This window comes from Grammomys surdaster, unplaced genomic scaffold (assembly GCF_004785775.1).
Source record: "Grammomys surdaster isolate TR1022 unplaced genomic scaffold, NIH_TR_1.0 165, whole genome shotgun sequence".
NCBI classification, from domain to species: domain Eukaryota; kingdom Metazoa; phylum Chordata; class Mammalia; order Rodentia; family Muridae; genus Grammomys; species Grammomys surdaster.
Genome location: NW_021604613.1, coordinates 2,307,921 through 2,330,128, shown reverse-complemented (window position 1 = coordinate 2,330,128; position 22,208 = coordinate 2,307,921). Strand labels below are relative to the sequence as shown.

General features: G+C 39.0%; 1 protein-coding gene across 1 annotated transcript in view; it reads left to right on the top strand.

The window, feature by feature from the left end:
* Hibch (3-hydroxyisobutyryl-CoA hydrolase) overlaps nucleotides 1-22,208 on the top strand; it is a 73,698-nt gene that overhangs the window by 47,387 nt on the left and 4,103 nt on the right. The window contains exons 7-12 of the mRNA XM_028765846.1: nucleotides 635-713; nucleotides 12,754-12,899; nucleotides 13,989-14,075; nucleotides 15,533-15,591; nucleotides 16,284-16,365; nucleotides 19,562-19,681. Of these exons, the coding sequence (XP_028621679.1) occupies nucleotides 635-713; nucleotides 12,754-12,899; nucleotides 13,989-14,075; nucleotides 15,533-15,591; nucleotides 16,284-16,365; nucleotides 19,562-19,681 (573 nt within the window). The remainder of the gene's footprint in view (nucleotides 1-634; nucleotides 714-12,753; nucleotides 12,900-13,988; nucleotides 14,076-15,532; nucleotides 15,592-16,283; nucleotides 16,366-19,561; nucleotides 19,682-22,208) is intronic.

Here is a 22,208-nt window from a genome sequence, read left to right as displayed (position 1 = left end):
AGCACACACAGTGACAACAGTCAGCATACACAGGACAGCAGTCAGCAGCACACGGACAGTTGGTCTTCACATGCACTTCTGTTACTAGCATTTGCTGTATGCAGTGTCTGTCCCTTTCATTGTCATTCGTCAAGTCTGAGGTAGACTTTCAACCAAATCTCATAGTAGCCTATTTGGAGTTTTAAAATTGGTCTCACTAAATGCTGCATGTGAAAATAATGGTGCTGCTAATTTTATTTGATGAAGTAGGTAAGTAAAGAAATATGTTAGATATTCTTTTCAAAATTACTAAATTCTCTGTAATAACTTGATCATGCTCTCTTGGTTATTAGTGCCAGTAATAAGAATACTCAGCTTCCCAGGAGAGTCAGTGTCCTGCAATGCTGAGAAGGACCAGAGCACGATACAAATTGCTGACAGGAACTACCTACTTAGCAGGCCAGCCTTACATGTCAGAGATGCAAATTCATCTGAAATTGTGAGACTTGGTGTTCCTTGCAGTCCATATACTGAAACAAATTGCTGTAGAATATAAAGATAACATAAAACCTATTTGCTATGTAATATTTATGTATTAATGCTTTCATTTTTTTAAATTACATTTTAAAGAATTTTTTTCCCCTTATTTCCCTAGGGAGTTGGTCTTTCAATCCATGGTCAATTCCGAGTGGCTACAGAAAGATCTCTCTTTGCTATGCCAGAAACGGGAATAGGTAAAAATACCAGAAAGTTTTTGTAATAACTTTTGCCTTTACTACATTTCAGATATATATATATATATATATGCACACACATGAAGCCAAAGGACTCCATGTGAGATACCATTTTAAAACAAAAAACCAGATACTTTGTTAGCTCAGGATGTATGTCATATATGAGAATATTAGCACCATGTAGTTAATCTTAGATAAGGGAAAATTTCTTCACATTTTCATCTGTGACACATTGAGAGTTTTATAGATCAATATTTCTTTTTTGTGTTAAAAAGAGAGTTGAGTTATTCCAGCAGGGTTTGTTGAAAGAACTCTTGTGTGCTCACTGAATCGCCTTTGTCTCTGTCAGATGTCTATGCTGCCTGTGTTGACATCCTGTTAGCATCTTGCCATCTTGATTGCTGTTGCCTTACAGTAACTCTTGAAATCAGGTAGTGATAACTGTCCAACTTTATTCCTTCTCCTCAAGTTGTTTTGTTTATATATATCATTGGTATTTCTGCATAAAATTTAGTTTGTAAGTTTCAACAAAAAATTCCTTCTGTTATATATTTGTGAAATTTATACTCATGAATAATTCAGGTAGAATTGACTTCTTTAATATGTGTGCACATACATCCTGTGTGTCTGTGCTTGTGGAGGCCAGAGGTCTAACTTAGGTGTCTTTCTCTGTTGCTCTCTACTGTAATTTTTGAGACAGGTCTTTCATTGAATCTGAAGCTGGCCCATGCAACTAGACTGTTTTACAAACAAGCCTCATGGTTTCTCTTGTATTCGAAAATTAAGATTGTAGGCATGTGCCACACCATACCTCATTCTGTACATGGGAGCTACATATATAAACTCTGGTACTCATACTTACATGGCAAATACTTTATGGAGTGAATCAGCCGCTCAGCCCAAGAATTGGCATCTTAAGATGGTATCTTTAGACCCTTGAGTAAGTAAATTTTTAAGTTTTAAGTTACCAAAGTTTTATAGTTTTCAGTGTGCAGGTCTCACACATATTTTACCAGAATTGTGTCAATCTCCTATTGCTTTATATTGTAGATAATGGTTTTCATTTTTAATTGAAAACAGTTTTTCATACATTATATTTTGATCATGTTTTTCCCTCCCCCAACTCCTTCCATATCCTAGAATTACCACCTAACTTTATGTTCTCTCTTTCTTTCCTGCAAAACTAAAAAATAAAAAAACAAAAATTTAAACAAAACAAAACGACAAAAGACAAATCATCTCTCCACCCAAGAACACGAAGCCAATAATCAAAACACACAAATAAAAGACCAATAAAAAGGGGAAAAAAGACTAAAATAAAGGAAAATGAAACAAAAGTCTACAAAAATAACATTGAGTTTGTTGTGTGATGACCAGCTACTACTCCTAAGCCCAGAGCCTACCATGGAGTGTGGTTGATATACCCAGTGACACTCCACTGAAGCAAGCTGAAATTCCCTTTCCCAGCAGGTTTCAGTTGCAGATAGCTTTTGGGTAGGGTTGGGTCCACTTGCCCCTCTCAGTGCTGAAACCCCCATATAGCTTGAACCTGCATGGTTCATATGTCTCTCTGAGTTCATATGTGCATTAGTCTTATAGTGTCTGGAATACATGCATTCTTGGAGTCATCTACCACTTCTGTTCTTAACAGTTTTTCTGCCTTCTCTTCTTTACAGATCTCTGAGCCTTGAGGGAGGGGGTGTTCCAAAGTTTCTCTAATTCTGTACATTATCTTCTTCCTTGGAAGATCCTCTCCTCCCCTCTTGGTTTTTAATAGGTGCCCAGCCTCTGTAGTTATTCAGATTGTAGTCCAGACATTGAAAGCTTAAAAGCTAACATACATATATAAGAGAAAACAGAATTTGTCTTTTTGGCTCTGGATTGCCTCACTCAGGATGATTATTTTCTAGCTTCATTGTGTAAATGTACCACATTTTCATTATGTATTCATCAATTGATGGATATGTAAGTATTTCCCATTTCTGGCTATCATGAATAGAGAAGAAATGAACATGGTTGAGCAAGTGTCCTTGTAGGAAGATGAAGCAGGTTTTGGGTCTATGCTCAAGAGTGGTATACCTAGCTCTTGAGGTAGATTGAGTCTGATCTTCCTCAGGAACTACCACATTGATTTACATAGTGGCTATGTCAGGTTTGCACTTCAGCCAGCAAGGAGTAAGTGTTCCCCCCTCTCTGTATCCTTGCCAGCATGAACTGTCATTTGTTTTATTGATCTTGGTTATTCTGACAGGTGTAAGATGAAAACTCAAAGTAGTTTTAATTTGCATTTCCCAATGATGAAAGATGTTGAATATTTCTTAAGTGTTTCTCAGTCATTTGTGTTTCACCTTTTAGGAGCTCTAAGCTTGGTTTTATACCATACTTTTTAAATTGGATTATTTGTTTTGTTGATGTTCAGCTCTTTTGTGTTTTTGTAGTTCTTAATGCATTCTAGATACTAACACTCTATTGGATATTTAATTGGTAACAGTTTCTTCCTATTTTGTAAGCTGATACCTTACCTGAATAATGGTGTCCTTTGCATTACAAAAGCTTTTCAGTTTCATGAGGTCTCATTTATTAATTGCTCATCTTATTGCTTGTCATCATTGTGCTATCAGTGTCCTGTTCAGAAAGTCCTTTCTGGTATAAATGAGTTCAAGACTACTTCCCACTTTCTGTGGTAACAGATTCAGGGGATCTGGTTTTATGTTGATGTTCTTGGTACATTTGTATTTGAGTCTTGTGCAGAGTGATGGGGATCTATCAGATGGTGAGAGTGGAGTGTTGAAGTATACCACTATTAATGTGTGGGGTTCAACGTGTGATTTAAGCTTTAGCAATGTCTCTTTTACAAATGTGGTGCCCTTGTGTTTGAGGCATACATGTTCAAAATTGAGATATCATCTTGGTAGAATTTTTTTTTTGATGACTATGAAGTGTACTTCCCTGTCTCTTTTGATTAATTTTGGTCGAAAGGCTATTTCATTAGATATTAGAATGGCTACTCCAGCTTTCTTCTTGGAACCATTTGCTTGGAAAACTTTTTTTTCAGCCCTTTACTCCAAAGTAATATCTATCTTTATTGCTGAGGTATGTTTCTTGTATGCAGCAGAATGATGGATCCTGTTTTTGCATCCATTTTGTTAGTCTGTAGCTTTTTATTGGAGAACTGAATCCAGTAATTGTGGATTCCCTTGTTTTTGCTGGTATGGAGTTACTTATTTCTTGTGTTTTCTTGGATTTAGTTGTCTTCTTTGGGTTGGAGGTTTCCTTCTAATATTTTCTGTAGGACTGAATTTATGCATAGATAATGTATAGATTTGGGTTGGCTTTGAGATATCTTGTTTTCTCCATCTATGATGATAGAGATTTTTGCTAGGTATAGTAATCTAAGTTGGCATTTGTAGTTTTCTAGAGGTTGCAAGATATCTGTCTTAGCCCTTCTAGTTTTTGGGTGTCTTTTGAGAAGTTAGGTGTAATTCTGATAGATCTGCCTTTGTATGTAACCTTGCTGCTTTTAATTTGTTCTGTATATTTAGTGATTTTATTATGTGGTGGGAGGATTTTCTTTTCTTGTCTAGTCTGATTGGTGTTCTCTGAGCTTCTTGTATATTTACAGGCATCTCTTTCTTTAGGATGGGAAAGTTTTCTTCTATGATTTTGTTGACAATATTATTTGGGCCTTGGAGCTGGGACTCTTCACCTTCTATTATTTCCAGGTTATGTCTTTTCCTGGTATCCCAGATTTCATGAATGTTTTGTATTAAAGGAATTTTTTTTAGCTTTAACAGTTTCTTTGACTGATGTATCAATTTCTTCTATTGTATTTTCTACATCTGAGACTTTCTCTCCCATCTCCTGTATTCTGTTGGTGATGCTTGTATCTGTTGTTCCTGTTCTCTTCCCTAGGTTTTCTATCTCCAGGATTCCCTCAGTTTGTGTTTTCTTTATTGCTTCTATTTCCATTTTCAGGTCTTGAACAGTTTTATTTCCTTCACCTGTTTAATTGTATTTTCCTACATTTCTTTAAGGAATTTATTCATTTTCTCTTTAAAGGCCTCTATCATCTTTATACAATTGGATTTAAGGTGGGTTTTTTGTTGTTTTTTTTTTGTTTGTTTTTTGTTTTTGTTTGTGCTTTAGTTGTGTTAGGATATTTAGGTCTTGCTGTAGTAGGGTAGCTGTGCTCTGAAGGTGTCATATTGTCCTGGCTTTTGTTGATTGTGTTCTTTCAAGGGCCTGTAGCCATCTGGATGGCTTTGGTCCCTTTATGTTCCTGTTGTAGTAGATATTTAGAAGCGGATTAACCTTGATGGTCCTAGTGTGGCAGGCCTCTGATGGGTATTCTCTGGCTGTATGGTTCAGGGTCTATAGGTTTGTATGGTTCTGGAATCTCAAGTCTGATGAAGGTAAGCAGAGAGGTGGCAGGAGAATGGAGGTCCTCCAATGATAATAGAATGCTAAGGGAAGGTAGGGATGTCCCAGAGGACTCTGCAAGCCAGGAAGATTGGTGGGGGAAGGGAAGCTAATCTGAGTGGTTCAGGCTCCACAGATCAGATGAAGGTGAGCAAAGAGGTGGCAGAGGAATCAGTTTGGAGATTTTTAATTATTGCTTCTATTTCATTTGGGTTATGGGTCTTTTTAAATTTCTTATTTTGTCTTGATTTAATTTTGGTAGTTCATTTATATCAAGAAATTCATCCATTTCTTTTAGATTCTCCAGTTGGGTAGAATACAGATTTTTTTAAATTGTCCTTATGATTGTCTGATTTCCTTAGTTTCTGTTGTTATGTTCTCCCATTTTTTCTTTTTTTTTTTTGGATTTTTTAAAATTATTTTTTATTGGATATTTTATTTACATTTCAGATGTTATCCCCTTTCCCCATCCCCCCATTTCCCACTATCACATCCCCCTCTTCCTGCTTTTATGAGAATGTGCCCCCAACCAGCCATCCACCCACCCACTCCCATCTCCCCGCCCTCGAATTCCCCCACACTAGGGCATCCAGCCTTCACTGGATCAAGGACCTCCTCTCCTACCTATGCCCAACAAGGCCATCCTTCTCTACATATATAGCTGGAGCCATGGGTCCCTCCCTATGTGCTCCCAGGCTGGTGGTTTAGACCCTGGGAGCTCTGGTTGGTTGGTATTGTTGCTCTCCCCATGGAGCTGCAAACCCTTTCAGCTCCTTCAGTCTTCTCTCTAACTTCTCCATTGGGAACCCCTTGATCAGGTCAATGGTTAGCTGAGAGCATCCACCTCTGAATGTGTCAGACTCTGGGCAGACCTCTAAGGATACAGCTATATCAGGCTCCTGTCAACATACACTTCCTGGCATTTACATCAGGATCTGCCTTTGGTGACTGCACATAGGGTGGATACCCAGGTGGAACAGTCTCTGGACGGCTCCTCCTTCACTTTCTGTCCCACACTTTGTCTCCATATTTGCTTACATGAGTATTTTGTTACTCTTTCTAAGAAGGACCGAAGCACCCACACTTTGATTTTCCTTCTTCATGAGCTTCATGTGGTCTGTGAGTTGTATCTTTAGGTATTGTAAGCTTTTGGGCTCATAACCACTTATCATTGAGTGCATACCACGTGTGTTCTTTGGTGATTGGGTTACCTCACTCTGGATGATATTTTCTAGTTCCATCCATTTGCCTGTGCATTTCATGAATTCATTGTTTTTAATAGCTGAGTAATACTTCATTGTGTAAATGTACCACATTTTCTGTGTCCATTCCTCTATTGAAGGACATCTGGGTTCTTTCCAGCTTCTGACTATTATAAATAAGGCTGCTATGAACATAGTCGAGCATGCATGTGTCCTTGTCATATGTTGGAGCATCTTCTGGGTGTATGCCCAGGAGAGGTATAGCTGGGTCCTCATGTAATGCTATTTCCAATTTTCTTAGGAACCTCCAGACTGATTTCTAGAGTGGTTGTATCAGCTTGCAATCCACCAACAATGTTTCTCTTTCTTCACATCCTCTCCAGTATCTGCTATCACCTGAGTTTTTTATTTTAGCAATTCTGACTGGTATGAGGTGGAATCTCAGGGTTGTTTTGATTTGCATTTTCCTAATGACTAAGGATATTGAACATTTCTTTAGGTGCTTCTTGGCCATAAGAGTTTTCTCAGTTGAGAATTCTTTGTTTAGCTCTATACTCCATTTTTTAATAGGGTTATTTGGTTGTCTGGAGTCTAATTTCTTGAGTTCTTTGTATATATTGGATATTAGCCCTCTATCAGATGTAGGATTGGTAAAGATCTTTTCCCAGTCTGTTGGTTGCTATTTTGTCCTATTGACAGTATCCTTTACTTTACAGAAGCTTTGTAATTTTATGAGGTCCCATTTGTCAATTCTTGATCTTAGAGCATAAGCCATTGGTGTTCTGTTCAGGAACGTTTCCCCTGTGCCCAAGTATTCGAGGTTCTTCCCCACTTTCTCTTCTATTAGCTTCAGTGTATCTAGTTTTATGTGGAGGTCCTTTATCTACTTGGACTTGAGCTTTGTACAAGGGGATAAGAATGGATCGATTTGCATCCTTCTACATTTTGACCTCTATGTTGAACCAGCACCATTTGTTGAAAATGCTGTCCTTTTCCCACTGGACGGTTTTACCTCCATTGTCAAAGATCAAGTGACATAGGTGTGTGAGCTCATTTCTGGGTCTTCAATTCTATTCCATTGGTCTTCCTTCCTGTCTATGTACCAATACCATACAGTTTTTATCCCTAGTGCTCTGTAGCATAGCTTGAGGTCAGGGATGGTAATTCCCCCAGAAGTTCTTTTATTGTTGAGAAAAGTTTTTTGCTATCCTGGGTTTTTTGTTATTCCAAATGAATTTGTAAATTGCTCTTTTTATCTCTGTGAAGAATTGAGTTGGAATTTTGATGAGATTGCACTAAATCTGTAGATTGCTTTCGGTAAGATGGCCATTTTTACTATATTAATCCTTCCAATCCACGAGCATGGGAGATCTTTCCATATTCTGAGATCTTCAATTTCTTTCTTCAGAGACTTACGTTCTCCTTTTTATCTCAAATTTTATTCCATTGGATCTTCTCTGTCTTTTAGTTGATTTGGGTGTGGATTTGTCATTCTTGTTGATTTTTCACAAAGAACCAACTGTTTAACTGATTCTTTATGATTTTGTTCTTGTTTGTTTTTATTTCATTGATTTCAGCCTTGTGTTTATTTCTTTCCATCTACTTTTTTTGAGGTGGGGTATTATTTCTTCTTGTTCCAGAGCTTTCAGATGTGTTGTTAAGTTACTAATATGAGGACGCTCTACTCTTATGTAAGTTTGAAAAACATTCTTTCCACACAGCTGAAGAACAGACTTTGGATTTTGTCAGATATTTTTTCTGCATTTATTGTAAAGAACATTGGCTTTAAAAAAATTGTTAATTGTAAATTATTTAGTTTTTAAGTACAGATTTACCCTATGTTACATTTTCATCTTGTATTAGTAATCCTTTTAATCTGTTGATTACCTTGATCTGCTGAAACTTTCTTTATAGTTTTTGCAGCAATGGTTATGAGGGATTTACAGTCTGATTTATAATGACCTTTCTTTGCATGTGTATTGGTAACACTGTTTCCCTTTTATGGAATAGCTTGTGTAGAATTATTATCATTTTCTCTATGGTCTAAATGTTTTGTAGAAGGTATCAGTAAATCATGGAGGCTGATGGCTCTCTTTCTGGAAAAGTATGTAATCATAGATTTGAAGCCTGTGGAACATACTTGGCCAGTCAAATGATCCTGAGCGAGCATTGACAGATTGAGTCTTTGAAGACGTTCGTACAATACGTTAGTGTAAAGCTGCCTGGGAGAGTCTTCTTCTATGTGTTGGCTCCATAGTGTTTTCTGTCTCCCTCAATCTTGATTAATTATTAGTCTATTCCTTTCACCCCCCCAAGATCATTCTAATTTGAACTTTGTCATCTGTATTGATCTTAATTTAAATATTAGAGTTTGCTTTGTGTGATGTTTATCACTTATTTTCATCTCCTTTAGTTTTCATTTGCAGCTCTTTTTCCTTGTCAGGTAAGAGCAGATTAATTGGCATTTTAAAAAATCGATGTTTATCTTTGTTGGAAACTGCACTCCACATTTTGAATTCTGCTTTATTCCCTGGCAAATACTATGTGGTGAGACATTCCTATGTTTCTGGGTGGCAGCTCCTGGTCAGCCACATGGTCATAAGGATGCAGAGCTGATGCTCTGTGGTACACAGTGCTGTGTGGCTAAGTGATGGTGCCCAGTGGGTTAAGTCTGTTAAGTACATTTCAACTTAGGTTTTTTGTTTGTTTTGTTTGTTTGTTTGGTTGGTTGGTTTTTTGTTTGTTTTGTTTTTTGTGGGGTGTTTTTGTTTTTGTTTTGTCTTTGAGTAAAATGCTCACTATTACATGGTGGAGCTGATTTGAATGTGTTCTATCAGACTTGGGTATGCAGCTGTGCTTTGAGCCAACAAGTTCCTGCACTTTGGAGAAGTTATGATACCATCTTGTAGTTTACATTATTTCCTATGGAAACATTGATTTTCATCCCTATTTTTGTTCCTATGTTAATATATGTCTACATGTCTTAGGATGTTCTTAAACTTTCTCTTAACCAGTGGTTTTAGGCTATGTGATAACAATATTTCTTGGTGTGGTTCTCTTCATCTTTCATGTGTATGTGTTCATTTGGCTACTTGGATTCATTCTCTCAAAACTAGAATTTTTTCAATTATCTCTTCAAATATTTTTCTCTCTTTTCCTTTTCACATTCATCTTTTACACATAATGTTAGATGCACTCTTCCTCTGTGTGTGTGTGTGTGTGTGTGTGTGTTATATCAGATTGAACTCAAGGCCTCACAGTCCTAGGCAAGTGCTCTACCACTGAGGAATAGGCCCCCCACCTTATATTTCTTTATATAAATGTTGAGACAGTGTTGTAGGTGACTCAGGCTAGCCTGGTGCCCATTCTGTAGCCTTTGAGCCTGTGGTCCCTCTCTGCCTGCCCAGCAACTAGAACTATAGATCTAGGCACCAAGCCCTGTTCTATGTTCATTTAAAATTATTTTTGTCTAGTTTTTGTTTCTACATTTTAAACTTTTTCCTCTCTGAAAAGACTAATCTGTTCTTAGTGTTTCTGATGTTTTTCAGTGTATGCATTCATCTCAGTTTCATCTATGGAAATAGGATTTGAGTTGCTAAAAATATAACTTCTTTGTCTCTCTGTTTTTGAATATATGAGTGAATTCTTACATATATGTCAGTTTCAATTGATTTAGTCTCACTGTGCATTGTATTTTCCTGCCATGTAAGATGTGTAGGTTTGTTTTGTTTGTTTTGTTTTGTGTCTTTGAGATAGGGTCTATGTGGACTACACAGGTGCTGAACTCAGAAATCTACTTATCTCTGCCTCCTAAGTGCTGGGTCTAAAGATTTGCTATGTAATTTTGTAATGTTATGTAATTTTATGTCAACATGATACAAGCTAAAGTCATCTAAGAGGAGGGAGCCTCAATTAAGAAAATACTTCTATTAGATGGGGCTGTAGGCAAGCCTGTAGGGTATCTTCTTAATTAGCGATTGATGTGGGAGGGCCCAGCCTGTTGTGAGTGGTCCTGTCTCTGGACTGGTGGTCCTGGGTTCTATGAGAAAGCAGGCTGAGTAAACCATGAAGAGCAACCCAGTAAGCAGCACCCTCCATGGCCTTTGCATCAATCAGTTCCTGCCATGTTTGAGTTCCTGTTCTGACTTCCTTCAATGATGAACAGTGCTGTGGACGTGTAAGCCAAATAAAATAAACCCTGTCCTCCACAACTTGATTTTGGTCATGGTATTTCATCGTAGTAGTAGAGATCCAAAGACAGCTAGTAATTTTTTATTAGATCTTAAGTGCAACTCTTCTTTTGTAGGGTGCTGGATACTTTTGAAGAGTTTCTGTTGTTTTATTTTGTTTTCTTTTTCCTCCCTCCCTAGTTTGTTCTGCACCTACCTCCACCCTTTCTTTTTGTTGACCTTAAATTTAGAGACCTGCCTGCCTGCACTTGATGGCTGGGATTAAAAGTATGCACAGTCACACTGGTTTTTGAGTTTTTCAGTTCTTACAAATGTTCATGCACTTTCTTTTAGGATGAATGTAAGTTGCTTTGAACCCCTTTGATCTAGTTAGATGTTTTAGGTTTGGTTGGTTTTGTTTCCATGCAGGATGGGTACAATGAGTTAAGCTACTATTGAATATTTCTCAGTACAGAGGCAAGACCTTCCTCTGTGTCTGCTGGGGCTCCAATCCTTGCTCTTCATCTAGTTGGTGGATCTGGTGTTCTTGGGCCTCTCTGTTTTTCTACTTAGTTCTTTTATCCCTTCTCTAGGCTCAGAACCTCTCCTCACACAGTATGAAGAGTTCTAACGTGAGCCTCAGATGGGGAGACCTGGTATGACTAGAGATAGTACCAAACTGTTCAGTTTGTGCTATGGGGCAGAGGCTGATCAGGGAAGAAACATAGTTGAAGAGACTCAAGTCCGGAGCTGAGTTTTTGCCATGTAGAGATATTTACTAGCCATGTGACCTTGTAAAAGGCAGATCTAGCATTTGATATTGGGGAAAGGCACAACTAGGTTTGAGACTGTTAACTTGAGCCTCTTTGACAAAAGCATAGCTGGTTGGTTTAAAACGATATACTGATTCTCACGTTTCTGAAGGCTGAAAGCCAACATCAAGGTGTTGGCAAGCTTGCTTTTTCCTAAGTTTCTTCCCTTGGCTTTTAGATGGCAACCTCCTTGCTATGTCTTCACATGCCTCTGAGGGTATGCTTCTTCCTGTAAAGATGGCTCTGTTGGATTAGAGTATCCCCCTTACAATATGATGTATCCAAAGCTCAGTCTTTAAATAATGCAGTTACATTGTGGGCTAATGCTTCAACATACAGATTTTGGGCTGCAATCCCATCAATAACAGAGAATAATAAGCACACAGATGTTATTTAAAGCCACAGGGGTCAAGGAAAACACCCATAAGTGGGCATCCTAATACAAGTGTAATCTCTACAGCTCTCAGGGATCAAGCTAAGTAGAGACAGAGAAATAAAGAGAAGTACTCACTGTGTGTCAGAGACTGTGGCCATGCCTTAAAGGATAAGGGAATGTGGCTAAGAGGGTCTTCCTGCATTCACAATGCCAATGAAGCTCTAGTCAGTAGGTGTGTGCTCGGCAGATGAAGATGGGATGGCTGTGGTTTAGAGGGTGAGTGTGAGAGGTGAGACTGAAAAGTGTTTGGACATTTAAGTCTTGGTGAAGGTGAAGGTTTAATCTAAGAGAAAATGCAGCCACTGAAAGGATTTTAAGAAATATGAAATAAAACTCTGTGTTTAAAAATATCACATGTCTTGGGCATGGTAATCCATGCGTGTAATTGTCCTAGGGAGGCTGTAGGCTGAGAAAAGAGATCACAAGTTCAAGGTCATTCTGGGTTATGTTATAAGGCTCTCTCAGACTAACACCATGCTGTTAATTTGTTCTGTACATGCTCATTGGAAAGCAAATATTTTGTCAGTTGCATCGGGTGTTGTTCTTTAGGGACCATCCACCTTTTGTTTTGAGACAAGCTCTCTTCACTGGCCTGGAGCTCACCATCAAGCTAGTCTAGCTGGCCCTGGTATTCCTCTGGTGTTTGCTTGTCCAGCTCTGGGGTTGCAGTCAGATGCTGTCACATCTGGATTTTTAAATATGAATTCTAGAGATCAAACTCAAGGTCCTCCGTGAGCCATCTGGCTCCGCAGTTCCTGACATACAAGACTTTCTACAGTCACATCCTTTACCAACTTCTAGAGCAGTAAGATGCAAGGATTTTGAAATTTTCCAAACTAAGTTAATACTTCATAACATTTTTTGTGATTTTGGTTTATTGTATAACACATAACTTAATATTCATTGTACAGATTCACAGTCTATACAGAAATGGCTAAGTGAGTATAAGATACTATCTCTACTTTCTGTTTGAATTATTCTTTTTGCTATACTTAATTACAGGACTATTTCCTGATGTGGGTGGAGGATATTTCTTGCCAAGACTTCAAGGAAAACTGGGTTACTTCCTTGCCCTGACAGGATTCAGACTAAAAGGAAGAGATGTGTACAGAGCGGGAATTGCCACACACTTTGTAGATTCGGAAAAGGTAGTTGTTTGGATGTTTGCTGGGAGTGGTTAAGATGATCCCAGGTTTTTCATAAGTATGGGTGTGAATGCTAAATTTATTACTTTAGCTGTGTGACCTTGGAGAAAGTACTTAATCCCACCCTACCCTACCCACACTTCCTACCTTCCCTTTCCTCTGACACACTGTCCAAGCTGAATGGAAACTCAAGATCCACCTGCCCTCACCTTTCTAGGGCTGAGAACATTAGTGTATGTTCCTGTACCATGCTGGGCAAGGTGACTAAGCTTTCTGTCTCTCAGATTCCACAAGCAAAACAGAACTAATGGTACTGGAGCTGATACCTTAAGTGGATATTTCTATAAGGTTGGGTTAAAAACAAAATAGTGCCCAACTTTTAAAAAATCTGATATGTAAAGCCAAAATTAGCTGGGGCTGGCTTGTAGGTTCAGAGATTTAGTCAGTTACTGTCATGACAGGATGTCATACAGGCAGAGGAAGTGTGTCATACAGGCAGTTATGGGTCAGTTACTGTCACAACAGGAAGCGTGGTATCACAAAGGCAGAGGAAGCATGGTGTCACACAGGCAGTTACGGCACTAGAGAAGGAACCAAGAACTCTACATCTGGATCAGCAGGCAGCACAAAGAAAAAAGAGACACTGGGCCTGGCTTGAGCACCTGAAACCTCAAAGTCCCACCTACAGTGACACACTTCCTCCAAGAAGGCTACACCTCCTAATAGTGCCACACCATGGTTACTGAGTATTCAAATCTATGACTCTATGGGGACTCTTGCTATTCAAACCACCCCAGTCCCACCCAAGTCATCTGACAGTGCTACTTAAAGTTAATTTACAATGAAATGTATACATAGGATCTTTCAAAGGCTTAGCACCTGCAGTGTCTCAGTTTTTAAGGAGAGATGCTAATCTTGTCCTTCCTTCAGAGGTAGCATTTGTTGTGTGGCAATATGTGTACTTAGCTTCAGTCCAAGTTTCTTTTAGTGGTTATGTGGCAGGAGCATGGATTCTAAGGCAGGGATCCTGAGAGGTTTCATCCTCTTTCTGTGCTTCTGTAGAGTTCCATGTCTTGTTTTCTTTCCATTTAGTTGCATGTGTTGGAGGAGGAGTTGTTAGCCTTGAAGTCACCTTCAGCTAAGGATGTTGCAGGTGTCTTAGAAAGCTATCATGCCAAGGTAAGTAGATTTCAAATCACTGGGAACATCATGTCAGCAGTGAGCAGTGGTAAGTACTGGTTTGTGGATATAGAAGGCATACTGAGGATCATTTAGTTTAAGGTTTGGTGAGAGTACCAGAGCTTCAGTGTTGAGATACCCATCTGATACCAACCCTCCTCCTCTGCCACTGTACAGCTTTTTCTTTGAACTTCAGTGCTCAGCCTTGGAAGGAGCTTTTGCAAAGGCTTTTGCAGTGCTCTGTGACATTTCTGTGACAGGTTCAATGTTCAGACTATTTGTGGAGCTGCTAAAATGAAACACTAATAATAAAATCTGCTGCCATGTTTAATTTCTTACTTATGTTACCTAAGTTTTCTTAGGAAGGTCAAAAGTGGGGCCTGGGGAGGTGGTAACTCAGTAAAGTGCTTGCTGCACAAGCATATCAGGACCTTGATTTGATCCCCCGTATCCACTTATGGGTCCTTTTTGTAAAGCTAGGTATCTATTCAGAAGAGAGACACCATGCTAGCTGGAAGACCTGTAGCCACTTGGAGCTTCGGGCTTGCAGAACCAATGTCTGCTATTCTCTTCTCAAGCACTGGCACTCAGGGAGCTCTCACAACACATGGAGGTTCTTGCCTGATCATGGAATTCACCATTCAGTCGCCAGCTGTGGTAGACATGTCATATGGCTTACTAAAGATAAACAGACCCATTCAGAGTGCTAGCTTCTTAAGTATAGGAAGGGAGAAACACGTGTGGGGGATACGCAGGCTTTAAAGCCATAGGTTGATTGGACTTCAGTGTTAAAAAGCTATAATAGGACTCCTTTGTATGATACTGTCAATAAAAATACTGCACCCAAACTCAGACCCAGTTGCCCATTGCTATGATCCAGCCTCATCTGCCAACAAAGTATGTGTTCTGTAAGAATGACTTTGGTAAACTGGCATTTCTTTATAAGAAGGTACTTGGGTTATGCCATGTAAGACACAGGGTTAAGATAATAGAGATTAAGTAGAAATATAAACAGAAGAGAGCTCAGGTTGAGAGGTGGAATAGCCATAAAGGCTGAATTGTGAATACTGTAGTCGTCTGGCACTTGTGGATGACCACCTGAGGTCCTTTTCTCTCCCTGTAGGTAGAGCTGCAGGGATGCCTGCCATGCAATGAGGATTTTAGCAAGAGTAAAGATTTGACAAGTGTTCATGTCTCCGGTCCTAGACTGGATTCACAGAAAGAGTTAGGAGATTAAAAAAAAAAAAAGGATTTTTGCCTTTGGCACTTTCAAGAGCTTGTCTGTAGTTGTACATATTTCCTGAATTTTGAACATATGGTGGCAGTTATTTAAGAGAGTGTTAAATATAATTTGACTAAAAGTGATAATCTGTCACAAAGTATATCATTAAACGTGAAGAATTTTTAAAGGGTTTTAAAATTTTTTGAGTCACTTCAAATTACTTCTTTTCAAACAGTCCAAGATGGATCAAGACAAATCTATCATATTTGAGGAACACATGGACAAAATAAACAGGTACTTAACAGACGGTCCTGGCTGTGCTGCCCCTTTGAAAGGCCTTATTGACTCCGTTTGTTGTGGTTATGGTTATACTGTGTTTGACAGTACTCCCCAGTTTGAGACGGGTGATAATCATGCTTTTGTTTTCATTTACCTTTGAAAGTAACATCCTGCCTACTCTTCCAGGAGGAAATAAGCATTGCATGCTTATTCATTTTAATGCAAAATACCTCTTTTTAAAGTCAGGAAGAAAGGCCAGAGGATAATAATTGAATTAACTTCCTTTTATCTTCACTCATCTTCCTAGAAGGTATTATTAAGCCAGCTAGCAAAAGGCCTTGTGCTCTGATCTGGGAACCTACCTACTAGCCTAAGGGAAGAACAGGAGGAAATGGAAATGACTGGGAGACAGTGCTGTCCTCTCTGTTTTGAAGCATCAGGTTTTTGTAGTGTAGACATGTATTTAAATATAAGTATTAGCAATGCATGAAAGCAAGCCAGATGCCAAGAATAGATTTAATTTTGCACTAGTAGTAGATAGATGACAAAAGCCCTCGCCCAGGAAGTGGTGTGCATTTTCTCCCTGGCAAAGCACATAGAAAAGTCTTCTTATTGAAATGGGGCTTGGGGAAAGACAATGCTCAGGCTCACTGGTGACTCAGAAATAGGAAATCACTTGTCAGCAGTAAAATTGTGTTTCTTTATAGTTGTTTTTCAGCCAATACTGTGGAACAGATTATTGAAAACTTACGGCAAGATGGTTCACCTTTTGCCATAGAACAGATGAAGGTAATGCCCAACTGTCATATGGACACCTTACTATGGACACTTTGGGTCAGAGAAGCCTGTCTGGGGGGTATCAGTAGTCCGTGGTGTTATCCTAATAAGCCTTTGAGAGCATTTCTTCTAAACCTTGACTATATACCCTGTAGTAATAAATATTAAAATTCCAGCCCAGGGTTTGTTTCTACCATACCTTTGGTTATTGAGATCATGAATACAAAACACACAACCTTAATATTTTCAGTATGCCTTAAGCAGTACAGCAGCTTTCTACCCTCCATGCTATTAGAATCTACTTCCCTATCGATAACCCAAGTTATTCATTACAGTGTTTCATCTGGGCCGCTCTTAACTCCATTTCGACAGCCTTCAAGGCCATGCCTTTATGGCTCAGCTAACACATGATGGCTTGTCCTTTCTCCTCTCCTTCATGTTCTTCCTTCATTCATGGCGGCTTCTTCCTTCTCCTTCCCTTCTTGTGGTCCTCTCTCCTGGGAAACCTCAACCCCACCTATGTCTCTTCTGCCCAGCTATTGGTTGTTGGCACATTTATTTACCAAATGCAATTAACTGTAGGCAGGGTCACTTTGTCACTTTTTTTTAATGACACTCTCCTCTTTGGTACAATCAGTCTTGGGGACCCCAAATTACCATTAGAATACAAGCAACATTAGACCAACCCACTACAATACCCAAACATTATGTCTGTCTGCTGGAGTTTGAGGACTATGCAAAGCTGGTTTTATGTCCTTTGAATGTAATAGAGAAGGACATTGGTAGCAGTATTGCATTTCCAAATGCTCCTTTGTATTATGGAAGAAGCATGTAGAAACACTTTTAGAGTGTGATGATTTGAAATATATTATGGGCTTTCTTCAGAGGAGAGCAGAATTATCCAGGGACATTTATCTTCTGCCATTCCTTTGGTGACCTGGCCTGGGTGCACAGGCCTGCAATCAAACCTATTCAGTAAGCTGCTGCATGGGATGTTCAAGGTGGGCAACTCAGTGAGTCTCTGCCTCAAAGTATGAAAAGCAGGCCACATGTGAAAAGTATTAAATTAATAATTTTCTTCAAATCAGGGCAATTTGTTTCTTTCAATTAGTTTCTTAATCACTCTTTTTCTGATCACTGTGAATATTATATGTGCATCATATTTTTGTGCATTTAAAGTGAAGACCATCTAACTATACATATGTTCTAAACAATTAAAACTCTGTATGAGTTGATGTTTTCGGAAAAGAGAACATTAGGTAGACAGATGTGTATGAATAATGTAGCTATTTAGTTCTAGAGAGAGATTTATTACAAGGCACTGGGTTCAATAATTACGGAAGCTAATAACTCTTATGTCTATTAGCTGGGGACTAAAAGAAACTTTGGTATAGTTTGAAGACTTGAAAGATGGAGAGTCAGTAGATTCAAAAACTAGTTTGAAAGGCTGGGGATATTGTTGTCTGAGCCCAAGGACGCAGGCAAAGAGGCCCAGTTGAGTCATTGTTCTCTTATTCATGCCCTTGATGGAACGGATGCTTCTCCCACAGGGAGAAGTCATTGCTTTACTCAGTCTACAGATTCCGTAGCAAGCTTCTTAAATGATGTGTTTTTTCCATTATTTCCAGGAACATTACAAGTATGAGTAAACGGGGCTTTAAGTGGCCATTTTTATTACTGGGTAGCCAACAGAGGACATGCAAAAAGAGAAAGGGTTTTATTTTTTTTTTTCCATTTTATGAAACTGAAAATGGGCTATGTGAGCAGCAAACTGTAATGGGGTGCTGAGGAATGGGTGCTGGCTTGTACACCTCAGGCTACTGGAAAGGTGACTTTAGCATAATGATGTCCTTTCAGGTGCTTACCTGAGATTATGTGGGTATGTTCCCATTAAAGAAAATGTGAGGTATGTCGGCAAAATGGTCCTTTTGTATGCCCACCAAGAGTGGCACATGGTACAGATTGCTGTGATGATGTCATCAGCCTCATTGCTTGCAGCCATCAAGGAAGAACCTGGAGCAGTCAGGACCAGAACATGAGATAATATCCTGAAGGCCTAGGTCAGAAGAATGCATCCTTCAAAGATGCAGCTTCATAACAGCCTTTTATCATTGTCTTCTCTTCCCCAGCACTGTGGCTGTAGGCAGACCACTGTTATCTTCTGAACTTTCTCTTACACAGTACTCAAGCTGTAAGCTTCAGCAAGTGCTAAGTGAGATAGATACTGTCCCCTCCACTCTGTTCCTTGAGTATACATGGACAGACGTGAGGCTGTTACAGAGAACACAGAACTGTGTACATGACAAACACCTGTCGAGACTGCGCCCATCACTATTCTGTCGTGGGGTGGGGAGGAGTTCCTGAGGTACCCCACTCTTTGGAAGCTATCTGTAGTCAATAGTTGCTGGAAAGAGGAGAGTCATATTCCTCAGTGCTGTAGCCACTGGGAAATTGCTTGGCCCAAGTAATATCTCCCCCAAATCCCTACAATCTTCTGCATGAAGGCAGCCCTAACTAAGTTCAGTGGACCACACACATAAAAAAGACATGAATGTAACAAGAATTATTGCTTGTTGGAAAGAGGAGTGTTCAGTGGGGGAGAGGGATTAAGAAGATGGGGGTAGGTTATAATCAAATAATACACGTGCAAAACTGAAAAACAAATAATAAAAGAAAAACAAGGAATTTGAAATGGAAATTCTTTGAACTCAGTTTAAACCTTTTAGCCATTCAGTCAACAATCAATCTGAAAACTATGTACAGTTATAAAGGAAATTGCAGTTGTGTGATGACCTCATGTATGAGTCAGGCAGTCATAGTCATAGTGTGACTTTGAACACTAGTGATCCGATCTTTAAATTCAAAACAAGTCGCTTGGCAGTGTAGTTGAAGGGTCAATATGGCAGTCTTATTAATGTGTATTTTGCTTAAATGTAATCTCTACTTAGCTTATGCTAGGCAAACAAAAATGTAGATTTATTTGATTACTGTAAGTTTATTTCATCTGTGGGATGACCTGAATTACTTTGTAGTGGGTTAGAACACTTACTTCCTGCCTTGGCAGGGCTAAACTGAGGCATTAGTTTTTGGCACATAAAAGAAGTTCTATGGTGCTGGTTTTAATATGGCTTACATAGAAATTTAAGACAGCTTGTTACGTACAGCAAAGAAGTAGTTGGGTAACAAAGAATGTTTTTTTTCTCCAAAGGTAATTAGTAAAATGTCTCCAACATCACTAAAGATCACACTAAAACAGCTCACAGAGGGCTCTTCAAAGACCTTGCAAGAGGTACTGACCATGGAATATCGATTAACTCAAGCATGTATGGTAAGAATTTTTTATACAATATTGTTATTTTCTAGTTAGGAAAACCATTGTAGAACATGTAAAATTTGAAATAGAATAAGCAAATGGAAGATGGATTATCAAGACTTGAAGAAAAGGTAAAAGAATTGAGTCACTTAGACATAGAAAATGATCAATCTTTTAAAAAGTCATGAAGAACATGCAGGACCTATGGGCCAAATTTGTAAATTAATTACAGGCATCGAAAAAGAAGAAAGCAGATCAAAGATATAGAATGTGTGTTTAATAAAATCACAAAAGAAATATTTCCAAGTCTAGGGAGATGCCATCTAGGCTAAAAGAGGCATACAGACCACAAATATGACCAAAAAAGAAATTTCCCACATCATATACCAGTCAAAGCACTAAAGGAACAGAATAGTAGAAAGGATAGTGAGAGCTACAGGAGAGAAGGACCAAGACATAGGGAAGGGCAGGTTATCAGAATACAGCTCAATTTGCAGTGTAGACTTTAAAAGTCAGACAGACTTGGACCAATGAGAGACCACAGATGTCAACTCAGATTGTTTTACCCAGCAAAACAATCTTGCATGATAGACGACAAAAAAAAAAGCTATGGAATAAAAGCAGGTGAAAGTAATTCATGACCACTAAGTCAGCCCTTCAGAGGAAACTGGAAGGACTACTTCAGACTGAAGAGAAAGATAAGTATAGCCAGGAGATGACAGGGCAAAAGTTAATGTTAATGTTACATCAGTGGTTATTCAAAGGGGGATGAAGAAAACAAACACCACAAAATCAACACTATGACAGGAATCAGTACACACACGTCAACAATAGCTAAGTATCAGTGATCTCAGCTCCCCAGTCAAAAACACAGCCAACTCTACTTAGGACCCACCATTTTGTTGCTTCCAAGAAACAAGCATCACTAGTAGAGGTAGAGATATTAGAGTGACAGGGTGCCTGCAGCCATTCATTCCACAGAAACAGGAAACAACAGACCTACACAAAAGATCTCAGCATACTGATAAGTGAACAATCCATTGAGAAGACATTATAGCTCTAAACACACACACAGCAATCTTGCTGCACCTAATTTCACAAAACAAATGCTACTAGACTTAGGCACTAACACATTAATAGTAAGTGACTTTATTACCCCACTTTCACCAAAGGACATACCACCTAAAAAATAACCCAAAAATTATTGGGTCTAAACAACATCAAATGGGCCTGCTATCTGCAGAATATTGAACCTACACACTAGAGAGAACACATTCTTTTCAGTAGCCTATGGAATTTTTCCCCAGGTAGGCCATATTTTGTGATCCAATGCAAGTCTCAACAAATAAAAGAAAATTGAAGTAACTCCTTATGCTTTTTCTAACCATAATGGAGTAATAATCAACTGATAATCTGCACCCTATTGAGTGATGATTGGATCACAAAGGAAATAAATTATGAAAATTGTATGAGAATGAAAATATAATATGTCCAAGTCTATGAGAAACAAGGTAACACTAAGAGGACAGTTTATAATCACTTAGTAAGTTTTGCCAAGCCCTTCCAGAATGGTAGAGGCAGCCATTAGAGCCATACATTGAAGGCAAGATGAAGCAGACAGGCTTTGAAGAATGATGAAATTACACGTATACATCTTTTCTGCAAACAACAACAACAACAACAAACAGAACTGGAAACTATGAGGTTCATTTGTAAGATGGGAGATACTAGACCAGGGTTGTGAAGGATGGAATTATCCAAAGAGAAACAAGCTTGTAGGTGAACTAACAACACTCACTGAGCACTTAGTGTACCGCTGTACCCTTCAGACACAGGTTAAAATCATCTCATTATGAACTGATGTGGCCACTTCATAAAGGAAAATACATGCTAAGGTAACATGGTCACTGTGTAGTAAGTCATTCCAGGCATTAGAACTGCATGGACTCAGCCACGTAGTCCTGCAGCTTCCTGAGATGGTACCAGGAGAGAAAGCTCTCAGGAGGGCAAAGGAGGTGTGGACTGGGGTGTAGGCATGACCAGACCTCAAAAGGAAGGTGTCCCTCCGTATAGTCTTGAAAAGGAGAAGAGACTAGAGGCGACATCAGCTGCAGGGATTTTGATGCCAAAACAGCATGTCAGAAAGGTTCTCTTTTGCTAATGAAGGCTAGTTCTTACCTGATTGTAATGGAAGCAGAGAGCCAGTGAGAATAGAAGTTGAGAAAGTTGAAATAGTTAATCATTACCTTGAGAATGGGGAAGACATCGTGGACCATGGGCAGTTTTCTGTGCCCGTTTGAGACAATTATAAGTCATGAATTTTAAATGAAAATATTCACACTCCTAGATTTTCCAATAGGAAACCAAGGATGCAAGTAGTGTAGGGAATTTGCTGGAATAGTATAAAGGTTTGAAGGCTGAGGACATTTTCCAGAGCAGGTGACCATCTCAGTGGCTTTAAGAGCCTGGCTGGAAAAAGAACATAACAGCAACACAGGTAGAGAGACTCACAGTATGCGCCAACCTGAGCAGGAGCAAAGAT